This window comes from Merops nubicus, unplaced genomic scaffold (assembly GCF_000691845.1).
Source record: "Merops nubicus isolate BGI_N331 unplaced genomic scaffold, ASM69184v1 scaffold47725, whole genome shotgun sequence".
NCBI lineage: Eukaryota > Metazoa > Chordata > Aves > Coraciiformes > Meropidae > Merops > Merops nubicus.
The window spans coordinates 5,585-17,786 of NW_008609801.1; the positions used below are offsets into that span (position 1 = coordinate 5,585).

Genomic DNA, 12,202 nt, shown 5'->3' on the forward strand with positions numbered 1-12,202 from the left:
GGTCTGTTAGTTTCTTGTGGCTGGTAAGAAAGAAGGAGAGCACTTTATCTGGTATCCTGCTCTCCCTTCCTCTCATGTGTTGCCTGTCTGGGTGAACTAACGTGCTTTAAACTGTTACAGAGTAAGTAGATGTTACAAGGTGCTTGTGGAGCTGTTTTGGTATTAGGACTTCTTATGATTGTAAGTGCCTACTTGTGTTCTTCCTATTGGGAACTGCTTCTGGGTTAAGCTTATTTGAAGGGAATTGGAACTCGTACAGGGTCTGTTGGTGGAGTGGCAGACAGCAATAGCTGCACCCTCATCTTCTCTCTGATGCAAGACACAGTGCAAATATTTCCCAACACCTGATACTGACGTTTTTGGAGATCTCTTTAGGTCAAGCACACCAGATTTCATAAGAGATTACAGGTAGGAGCAGTTGTCAAAGGGAAGTGAGGTGGCTGCTCAATTTGGGGTTGGAAAAGTTGTTTCCTGGCTTATTTTATGCAAGGGACAACTTAGGGTTGTGGACTTGGAATCGATTAGAATTGGGTTTGCTTGTTGCTGTTGTATGAGCTGGAGCTCTTTATATGGGTACAGACATAGAAACTTTGTCTTAAACAAGACCTTTCAAAATTCTAAAATGCAGGGTGGAAGTTACTGAGACATGAACTTACCTTCTAGGAATTGAAACTTTAGAGCTGGCAGAAACCTACTGAGCCATCAAATATCTGTATCTAGTCGTCTAGCAGATACGTATTCAGTTTAAAGAGAATTAGACACTAATGAACTTCTAAGCAAGAAAATTGTACTTAAACGGGGCTGCTCAAGTTTCAGTCACTTGTAGTGGGAACCTTGCTAGCTTAATTTCATGTTCATGTAAAGCAACTTTGTGCTTTGTATAGCTTTCACACATACATCCCCTGGATAATTCTGGAGGGTTAGAACTGACTTTAAATATCTGTCAGAATGCACTAGTCATAGGGAATCAAGTAATTTTTTTTGTTGTGCAACATTTTGACAATGTCTGAGGAAGGATTATGAAGTCCATATCTTAAGCCCATTGGTTTATACTGAAAAGAAGGATGGTAACAGCTTGTAGCACTTTTTGTTCATAGGAAGGTAAATGTTTTGTCCATAAACATTGTTCATATATGCATTGCTTAGTGAAAAGCCTGTCTGGTGGTTCACTAAACAGGCTGTCACCTGAGAAGAATTTGCAGGAGTGATGCTTTTGTGTGAGCAGTTTTAATATGTAGTATGAAGTAAGATGTCCTAACTGTGGGATTTCCACATACCTTTGAAATCAGTTTAGCAGGGTTTAGAAGCCCAGAAGAGGAAGGATTTAATTTTCCCATTAATGTAGGATTATTTTTTTAACCTCTAGTTCACAAATGGGCAGTGTCAGGAGACCATTTTCCATCTCATGTTCCACATGCTCTTGTTCCAGTTCCTGTTAGCTGCCTAGGGAGCTGATGGAACTGTCAGAGTAGCATGCCATTGGGCAGGGTCAGCAGGGAGCCTGCGTGTGGAAAGCTCCATCTCCTGCTATCAGACTGCTGCTTCTGGCTCTAGTGCAGTACTCTAGTAGAGGAGGGTGGGAAGGAGGGTTTCCCTGGTGCTGCCCAGATGTTTTTCAACTATATGCCCCCAGACTTGGAAGCCACTTGCTTTCACAGAAGATTTCTCCAAATCCATGCAGGAACATGACTTAGTGTAGTAACTGCTACCTCCTGTGAGTACTGAATAGATGGACTGTGTTTTCCATAAGATGATGCAGATGTTCACTGCCTATTGTCATACAGCTTGCTCAAGGGCATCTTGTGCCCCTGTTATAAGCATCGTTGGGTTGAGACTGATATGTTAACAGCTTATTTGAAAAGGCATGCAGGAAACTTAATCTTCTTAAACGTGTTCCTAATTTATAGTTCTGCCTTTCTTCTCCTTAGCTTATGCTCCCAATTGTGAGGAATACTGATTTCTTTCACCAGATATAGGTAAAGTTCTGCTTCTGGCTATACAGGCCAGTGAAGTACCCTCCATCCCCTGGTCTGCTGGTTGATAGCCTGTGTGACATTTCTCTAACCTGCTTGGGTCAAAAGAAGTTCACAGTATCATAGAATGGTTTTGGTTGGAAGGGATCTTAAAGATGATCTAGTTCCCACCTCCCTGCCATGGGACACCTTCCATTAGATCAGGTTGCTCCAAACCTCATCCAGCGTGGCCTAGGAAACCTAGCTAATCTAGGAAAGGTCTACTGTACAAACTATTTCAGGCTCATTCATTTTTGGCTGAACTGTGTTCCCAAGCAGTTCTGCTGAAGCTGTCAGAGGGTGGCATTGCCCCACTGAGGACTGCACTTCAAAGCCATGGAAAAGATGGGTGCTGCCTTCACACTCTAATCATTCACACTAACAGGAGGACTGTTCTGCATATACACATCTTATTTGTGTTATCATACTGGGTGGTTGTGTTCAGATCAACATCTTTATCTCCCTCATCTCTTTCAAGCTTCTGTGACAGAGTCAAGCCTGTTTTGTTTTCCTTGCTTCAAAAAGTGGTTTCCTGAGCCAGAGTGCTGATGGAGCTGACTTGTATGGTCTTGGTGGTTGTAAAGATTTTGTGCTGTTGGTAATTGACTAATGAACCACATGGAATATGTTTTCCATTTGAATGTAATTTCTGTTAGAGCTTGAAGGTAGAACAAAAGACTTCTTTTGATCATATTTAATTTCATATTTAGTTACTAGCAAAATGTCTGTAGTGTGTTGTCTGTACAAGCTGTATGGTACTGATTCAGTTCAACCATGATCTGATATTGTGTGGATGTTGTGCTTCCTAATGAATGTAAGGAAGTTGCCTTTTCTATCTGCCCATGGTTTTTTGAACTTTTCAGAACTTGGAGCTGCTGTATTTTAAAAGGCCGAGATGTATTCTTCATGTTCTATGCTGATTCAAAAAGCCGTTCATTTATAGCTAGTAGTATCTTAAAAGAGTGTCCCAGCTACCAAAGGAAGTAAGCATTTATTTTTTTGCCATGGTGGATTATATAAATCTTGCAGTAGTGGCCAAATAGCAGCAAGATCCACTAGATCACAGGGCACTGCAGCATGCCTATCCAGTGAGCAATGTCTGTTTGGCAAAACAATGTGGTTGAGAGTTAGTTTTTAAGTTTCTTTAAATCAAAACCATATGTAAGCAGGCAGATGAAATGGAAAACAATTCTAAGTCTTTAAGTGTTAGATTCTGAGACACTCTGGACAGAAGCTAAGAAAATACATCAATAATAATTTGACAAATTCTTTTTCCTTTCTGTTCTGTAAGCATTAAGACAAATCTACATGTTAATTTAATCTCTTTAATATCTGGTCAGTCCTAATAGATAGGTCCACACATGCATACACACACTTCTAAGCTCTTCAGGATACATGGTTTATCTGCATACTGTGAATTTTTTTTGTGTACTATCTAGTCACCAATTTTCCTTTTCCCCCAAGGTTGTTAATCATAGCTTTCAAAGCTCTACGCACGTTTTAAAAGTAGGAAGAAGAGATATTAATGTTCAAGGATTGGATTAGTGTGTACTTCTGAGATGAACTATCTCAGTCAGATAGCCATGGCGTATTTGGCTGAAAACATTCCTGCCACATTGAGAATCTTGAGCTGTCCTCTGCAAGCACATAAAACCAGTGAACCTAGATAAAGGGAAAGCACAAAGCTGAGAAGCTTCTACAAGGTTTATAAACTATGAACAACAACAGTCTTTTGAAGATGGTAACAAACTGAAGGTATCTGTCTTTGACAGACACCAGGCTTTTTTTATAAAAATAACTAGAGGCATCTTAATGCAGGAGATGCATGTTTTTGGCATCTAGAATCCTGGGGTCCTGCCTACCTTCTGGACAAATGGTACTTGCATCTGTCCATTCATCTCCACTTATACCCACACTGTAAGCTGTATGACTTCTGATTGTAAGAAGCAAATGACTTTTGTGTTCAGAAGCTGAACTATGTCTCTTTGGCTTATAAATGAGGGCTGGAGAGAACAGGGTAAAGACAAAAGACCTTCTTGAACATAAGTGATTCTCTAAAAACGATTGATAGAATCAGCTGCATTTTGCTTGTCTTGAGTGTAACCTGAAGAACATTAACAGATCTCTTCAAGTGCAATGAGAGATAGCACCGTTTGATCTGTTTTACATTAATCACATAATTTCCTTTCATACTTTTTCATCCTTTAACAAGTAAAAATAATGTGGTGGTGCTTTTATGTCCCATGAGAGAGAGCAAAACCTAAGTGGCAGCCCTTTCTTCCATTATGTTGTGTAATGTGCTGTCCTGCAATGTGTAAGTCACTGAACACTGCTCCGAGCTGAAGATTGACTTCCCACAGCTGTCAGAGGTATTAGATCAAAAGGATTAACTTGTACAGCATCTCCAAAAGCTCTTGATACCTATTGAGTGATGCAATGTCTTTAAGCCTTACTTTCAAAATTTGTCTCCTGGGCACACTCATGTATTTCCTTCAAGCCTTGAAGTTCTGAGGTGTGTAGCAGTGTGCCTATGTGTGAGAAGTAGCCCTCAAGGAAAACACAAATTTTAAGAAAAATTACATTTCTGACATTGAACATCTCCTGGCATTCACAACTCTTTTGATTCTGTACAACAGCAGAATGAAACAGAGGGTCAAAACCATAGGAGTCACATGGAGATTGGACAGGGCATTCAGATCTCAACAAAGTGGGCTCAAAATTCCAGAGCCATCATTCTGTTGTTTAATTAGGGAGGAAAAAGCCTGCTGCTGTGTGCCTGTGTTGGCTTTTGAAAAAGCAGTACCATGATACATCAGGCCTTTAAGGCTTTGCAGTTAATGTGTTTTCTCACAGAGCTGCTGAGAGTACATTTAATTCTTTGTCAAGTATCTGTGCTCTGCTGACCTGTCCTATGCTAGCAAATACCCTGGCATGTCCATCTCTGTTTGTCCTAAAAAAAGTTTGCCTGTTTCCAAGCCACCTAATTCTAACAAGTGACTCCACAATCTTTTTTCATTCTTTTCACTAGTCAAAACTCCTGAAATTATAATAAAGTTGTCTTTTTCTTGGTGCTACTTGTATGTTGTTTCCAACAAGCAAGTTCACAGAACCTATTTCAGGACACCTAGACACTAAGCTAATGGCTTAGGGGAAATAAAGCAGGAAACCCAGAGCCCCAGCTGGGCTGTTTCTTCATGTTGATTTGCTTGCCATGATTTTTCAGATTGCCCTGTTAGGCATAGGATGGCTAATGGCAAAAGGTCGAGCTCCAGGCTGGATGCTTTGAACTGTGAACAAACTGGTGATTGTGAGGAACACATGGGGCAGGCATGACTGGTATTCAGGGTGGTCTTGACTTAATAAGCCACTACTGGTGTAGCTGTAAATACTTTGGGGCCTTTACAGTCCTCATCAGTGCCTGCAGTGACAGGTCTATCTGAAACTGAGAGCCTCTAGCCCATGACATACTCTCAGAAATGTAGATATCTAAATGCCTGTTAAAGTACATGGTGTCAGACAGCAGAACTTCAAAGGGTAAGCTCTGTAATGTGTATGAAAGAAAATTACACTTTACCTGCAGCCAACTAATAAATATGTTCTCAGTTGGGTGGAGAAGTGGAAACAATAGTCAGAAATGTTCAATTGTTTGATCTCTGAAGCGACTCCTTTTCAGGCTAACTAGGCAGAAATACATTTTAGGAAAGACTGAGTCTTAGACTCAGAATGTTGCCAGGTTTCAACAGCTAATTAAGTTGTAACTGACAATGGAAGCATCTCAAAGAGGGTTGGGATAAGATCCCCAGAATTAAAATGCCTTCTAGACATCTTGTGTTGAGAAAATGGATGGGTTCTCTTGCAGTGCAGTAGTGCATCCTCTGTGGAGTTGCCTGGAAGTACTGAAAGAAAACTTCCATTATTGGGAACTTGGCACTTTTGTGCCTGGATTCTTGTGGGATTTGAAAATGGAAAATAACTGTTGGGATTCAGGTATTGGAATGTGTAGTCCTAGGCTTCAATGAGCAACAGAGCTCGCCTAAGGCTGTATGCAGTCGGTCTAATTGGGAAGGAAGGCAGCAGTACAAACTGTACTTTTTCATGTTAAAATTGACAGGAAATAATTTTTTGAAAACCCACCTGTTTTTCTGAGTGACTTTCTATGCTTGTTGCACCTCGTTGCTAAATTAAAGCAACAACACTACCCGAAGCTTTCCATTCTGTGCAGTTGTGACAGTTGTTTGCGAGGGCTTGCACGTAGTCACGTGGATCCATTCCCTTCCCCCTGCTCCCTGCGTCCTTGCCCAACTGATTTTCTGAGGGGGCCATAGCTGAACGTTTCTCCGGGCACTTGAGTAACTCGCCTTCTCCTTTTGCTGCTGTGTCTGCAGGATGCCAAGTGTACGACTTTGGAGATCTGAATTTCACTCCAGTTCCCAACGACGAACTGTACAACAACCTGATCTTATACCCACGGTCGGTGGGCTTAGCCAGCCAGGTGCTGGCCGATGCCGTGAGCAGGGCGGTGGCCGCTGGACACAGCTGTGTGACTATTGGAGGGGACCACAGGTGAGCTGGGCTAGAAGCCAATAGTGGTGCATGCTGCAGGTTGACACTTGGAGTATAAGAATTTCATTAAAAATAAAGGGATGGTGGGAACAACTTGGGGTCAATTCCTGGCAGAACCACAGGGTAGCAGCATTTTTGATTTTATTGCTGAGGCTTTTTGGGTGGAACACAGAAGACAGCTACAAAAATCTGACCTCCTAAGTCAGTATGACTTAGTTCCAGACTGTTCTGTGACCTGCAGAAGTACAAGTGAGGTTTTCCTGTTTGGGAAGTTTTGTGTGGTCGGGTCTCTTTTGGAACTGTTGTGGTTTCTTTACTGATGAATGTTCAGTGATGTGTCCCTTTTGTCTCTCAGCCCTCAGGATGCCAGCTCTTAGGATGGGTTTGTAATGCCTGCACACAGACCATTTTGTAATAGATCTTATGTGAATCTGTTTCTTCTCTTTTGCACTAACCTTTGATTTGAGAGTTGGTTAATGTAGGGATGTAAGAGTGAATTGTGGGGGTAGGTGTTAGGGCTGGAATCAAAGATGAGCAAACAGCAGAATTGATGAGGTTTTTCTGAGGGACCATTTGGAACTAGAACAGGTGAAGGTAGATTGTGTAGAGAGAAGAGAGCTCTTTCTTATCCGGCAGTGCTAGTAGGGTCCTGTGGAGTCACTTGGAGTCTCCTGGAATTGTGACAGTGGCATGCCGTGCACCCTTTATTGTCATGAGTGTCTGTGTGTTGAAACATGACAACATTGCTGACAGAACTTGCAGACACTTCCCATTGTAGTTGTTCTGAAGCAGAAACGGTGACTAAAGACTTTGCTATTGTACTTGCAGCTTGGCACTTGGTTCTGTCAGTGGCCATGCACGGCAGTGCCCACACCTTGGTGTGATCTGGGTGGACGCCCACGCTGATATCAACACACCTCTTACAACTCAGTCTGGAAACCTCCATGGACAACCTCTCTCATTTCTTTTGAGAGAGCTCCAAGATAAAGTAAGTCTACTGCTTTTACAGTTAGCCTACACTGAAATCCTCACAGCATTTTACTTTTACTGGTGTGAGGTACTTTCTTATCTGCTGCAAATATTGACCTTTCTTATCTGAGTACAAGCAAAAATACGTATTATTTGTGTGTGTGTACAGGCACATATATATACACACAAACGTGCACGCACACGTGTAAATAAAGATAGACATAGACTTGCTTAGAAAGAAGAAGCAGCTTTTCTTTGCATTGGCACCCCAGTGGGTCGTACAGAGAGGAGGAGCCCTCAGGCTGCACAGCGGCTCTGCCAAGGCGGCAGGAGAGGGACCCGCCCAGCCCCGCCCCCAGGAGCCCGGCGCAGCTCTGCGGGCACAGCCGGCCCCTCGCCTCGCACGCTGCCCTCGTGTGGTGTTGGGCAGCCCTGGGGCCTGAGCGGGGCCGCTCCTGCGCCACCGCGCCCGGGGCTGTGCTGCTGCTGGCGCCACTGGCAAATGTTACAGATCGACCAAATCACAGGGTGCCTTTAAAGAGGTGGGCTTTGGCTTGGGAGGGGCTCACATCCTCAAAGAGAGCTGTTCACTGAGGCACACGGGAAGGGCGTGGCCAGTTTTGCTGCTGTCAGGATGCTAAACAGTGCATGGATGAAGGACTGCAGACCGCTTTTGGCTTAGCCATGGGTTGTGTCTCCTGGAGACCCTACATGGGCAGCCTGCGTGTTGTTAATAGCCAGGACCTTTGCAGCAGGGGACTTAGATGTGACCATCTGAGGTTGGAGCAGGAGCAGGATGCTGGAGCTGCAGAAAACCTGCCTCTATTTTATTCTGGCACTTTGCACTGCTCATCATTTATCCTAGATTGTTTTTTTCTCTGATAAAGTTTGTGGGTGCTGTGTTGATGGAAGTGTGTCTCTCCCAAGCAAGATCAAGCACATCCAATGTCTTTGTGGCTTTTGGAGATACCGCTGTGATAGTACTTGTTTGGCATAGCAAGATTGCTATCATCTGGTAAAGCTCTTCTGCTTTTCTCCTGCAAATTCTTTTGAATGATTTCCAGCCACAAGTCAACAGTCATTTGGTGCTTTTACATACTTTCCTCTTTATAATAATTCTTGCATCGTCTCTGCAAACCTGGTGGAATTCCCACAGTAGTGCAAGATTAACAGGGCTTCTTGAAATACCCCCAGGAAATACCAACCAGGTTACTGTATTTCTAGTTTCTTGTCTGTAAATTAAATGGGGTGGGTTTTTTTCCTTTCCTTTTTGACAACTGCACCCACTTCTGCAGAGACGTAGGAAAAGGGAGAAAACATTTTGTGAATTTTGGAGCTCACCACGAACAGCACAAAGCCAAGTTCTTTGATAGCTGAGGAAGGAGAAAGGCAGAATTAGATCTGCTTCTTTCCCCGTTTTTTTCAAGAGGACAAAAGTATTTAAATCAGCTTCCTGTGTATACATTGTTGATTTCTGGTCTGCTGGCCTTCAGTTCTTGAGCAGCACAGAAAAACACCGCTCTGGTTTTTAGGGCTGCGAAGAGAATACTGTGAGCTTTCTGGGGTCAGTGCAGGACAGGCCTCTTCCCAGCAGCAGCAGTGAAGAATGAGTAAGATTAGGCTACACGTAGAGGTGAGTTAGTCAGATACGGGGCTGGGTATGAGATCTCATCACAGGCCCACCACAGTTGTGTCAGGAAGCCTGTGCAGAAACATCTGAAACAAGCCGCTCAAACCTGTAGTTGCAGCTACACAAACAGGCTTGTACTCAGTCAGAGGCTTTTCTCACCATATTGCATTCTTCTGCTGAGGGAGGAAATAACAACATCTGTCCTGCTGGTACAAGAAGGTTCTACAACAGTATAAATTTTTAAACAACTGCTTAGCAATAGTAGACTCTGCCTTTGACAAGAGCTTGTCTGGTGATGTACACACCTTGCTGGAGGGAACCTTCGTGTGTGAACAGCTGCATGTGGCTCAAGCTTTTGTTCCTGTAGCGGGACCTTCTTTCCTGACTGCTTTGGGAGGAGCCTTTGAGTGGTACAGCTGTCTGCCCCCAGCAAGGCTACTCCAGTCCTACGCTCTGCCAGGTGTGACTTCGTTCTCAAAGGGACAGGCAAACGTAACCTGTGGCACTTCACTTGTCAGGGAGGTTTCTACCATCTTGTTGAGGGGTACGTAGCATAGCAGTGTGGGAGGACAGCAGAGGTTTTGTGGTGAGCCCTGGACATCCTTTCTTGCTTTTGCTCATGCTGTGAAGGGTTTTTTGAGCAGCCTCTCCCCACCATGACACATCTGTATGTATGCTTCTCTGGGTGATCTCCCATAATCCCACCAAACTGTCTTTCTGGGTCACAAGATTTCATCATCAACCTAATGGTCTCCAGGAAGGCTAGTTAGCACTTGACTCCCTGCCTAGATTGTTTTGTAGAACCACAGAGAACAGCAATTCCTTGGAGGATATAAAAAAAAAAGAGCAGAATACCCTGTATGCTCAGATTTTTGTCTTCCTGAGTCATTGCCCAGCTCTGTTAACTGGTACTGCTCTTCCACCATCTCCAGGCTCCTTGTTCTTCATTCCCCACCAGGAGGACACAAGACAGACGTGGTAGTGCAATATATGGCTCTCCTGATTGACACTGTCTGTTTAGACTGTTCTTGACCCCATGCCAGCAACTCAGTTTAGCTGCTGTAACCTTCTGTGGGATTCCTTGAGGACCGAGTCAGGAGCACTGGCTCTTTGCTCGATGAGTTTCTGATCCACATCAAGTCCTGGCCCTCATTCGCTGTGTGACTCCACGAGCAGAGCAGCTGTCCTGGCACAACAAAATGCAGAGGACTGATGTGGCAGCAACTGCTTAAATTAGCACAACTGCCAGGGCTGTTTCAGGTTCCCTAGGTGAGGTGTTACCTGCTGTTTTCACAATCCCTTATGTAGGCAGGGCTGATGAGCTTGCTCAGTGCTCTACTGAATGAAGTGTCCCCATGTGGCAGACAACATGAAGTACAAAAGTGACACATCTGGCTGTTGCTCACAGGCCACTCACAGCTGTCTGCTGCTACTTTTTTGTCCAGTTAGCTTCACAGGAGCACTTTTTGATACTCCTTGAGGCAAAGTGGAACTTCAGTTTTTTTTAAAAAAACTTGTTCATTTTGTTGTTTTAAGGGAAAATAAATACTTCCAACTGGCATTGCTTAAACCAAGCATTAGTGTCAGGGCTCCTGGAACTATCCAAACTGAACTCACAAACTGCTGTTAATAACTTACCAGGAAAACCTGCACCTTTCTTGTGTTGTTGGTTTGTTTGTTTGTTTGTTTTTGTTTGTTTGTTTGTTTTGTTTGTTTTGGGTTTTTTTTTGTTTTTTCTTTTTTAAGTAAAAACAGAGCCTACCAAAGGAAGTTAAAGCATTCAAGTTTCTTTATTTGAAGAGGAAGAGGTATAATTAATGTTGGTATTAAATTTACTAAATCACTGATAGTAGTAGACAGTATTTGATAATACTTCCAGTACTGTGCTTGGCTTATGGAGTTTTGATGGGTTTTGCAGACACTGCTTCATTTCTGGCACCTGAGTTATTTTTCCCAGAGGTGTCCATTTGTACTCGTGACTGCAGGAAAGTTCCAGGTCATTGCCCCAGAGTAACGAGTACTTTTATTATATGTTCTTATTTAAGCCCAACATAATTAAATATAGCTATGGGTGTGTTAGCCTTTAAAAATAAATCCGGATGCTGTAACTAGAATATAATTAGTAATTGAGAAGTACAGGAGGGAAACAAAGCCTTCTTGCTGCTTGACAGCTGTGCTGGCTGTAGCCATTTTCAGGGCTGGGAGGGGAAGAAAAGAAATCAGTTAATTTAAAGCACTCCTAAAATTAGTAGATGGTACTAACTAAAGGGTTTTTATAATTGCATACCATGACTATTTAATCACCCAGGCTGAAAAATGACAACTTAATCTTTCATTTGGTGTCCCAGACCCTGCTCTCTTCTGTTCTACATTTAAAAAACAGTTGGATGTAGCCCAGTGTGGAGGCTCAGCTGCTTCTTTATTTTTTTTTTTTAAAACTTCCCACTTCAAATTTGTCTATCTTTAACATTGTATTTTGCAACAAAGTTTGCACGACTTTTTGATGATTCTTATAAAAAGGTACCTGCCTTGCTTTTTATTCTTCCACTGACTTAAGCACGGTGGCGTGCTGGGTAAGCTGGGCAGCATTACCACTCCTGGGCTGTAGGAGGTAGCTGTGCCTGGGTAGCTAGTTTCTTACCACCCCCCTCACATTCACTGACACTAGTTACCTAGTGCATGTGGGTTTGGGCTTTGTATCCCCGCCTTCAAAGCGTATGTAAAACATAGAAGAGTTAAAAACTTCATCCATTAACATTCAACTCTGCTAAAATGGTACCACATAGGTAAGTTCTGAGTATATCAGGAAGCCAAACTCTCATGTGATGAAGCTTCTTTGTGGATGATATACAGAAATACAAAGTTTTGAGTGAAGCATTAAATACAGTTTTGTTAGATAAGTCACTGAACTAAGCTGAGACCAAACCTTTGCTTGCAGGTACCACAGCTGCCTGGCTTCTCTTGGCTAAAGCCCTGCCTTTCAGCATCTGATATTGTCTACATTGGCTTGAGGGACGTGGATCCTGCT

General features: G+C 43.1%; 1 protein-coding gene across 1 annotated transcript in view; it reads left to right on the plus strand.

The window, feature by feature from the left end:
• Nucleotides 1-6,397: 6,397 nt before the first annotated feature.
• The window catches only part of ARG2 (arginase 2), a gene marked incomplete at its 5' end in the record, with an annotated part of 8,949 nt that continues 3,144 nt past the window's right edge, over nucleotides 6,398-12,202 (plus strand). Inside the window, 3 exons of the mRNA XM_008940687.1 lie at nucleotides 6,398-6,575; nucleotides 7,404-7,563; nucleotides 12,113-12,201. Coding sequence (XP_008938935.1) covers nucleotides 6,398-6,575; nucleotides 7,404-7,563; nucleotides 12,113-12,201 — 427 coding nt within the window. The remainder of the gene's footprint in view (nucleotides 6,576-7,403; nucleotides 7,564-12,112; nucleotide 12,202) is intronic.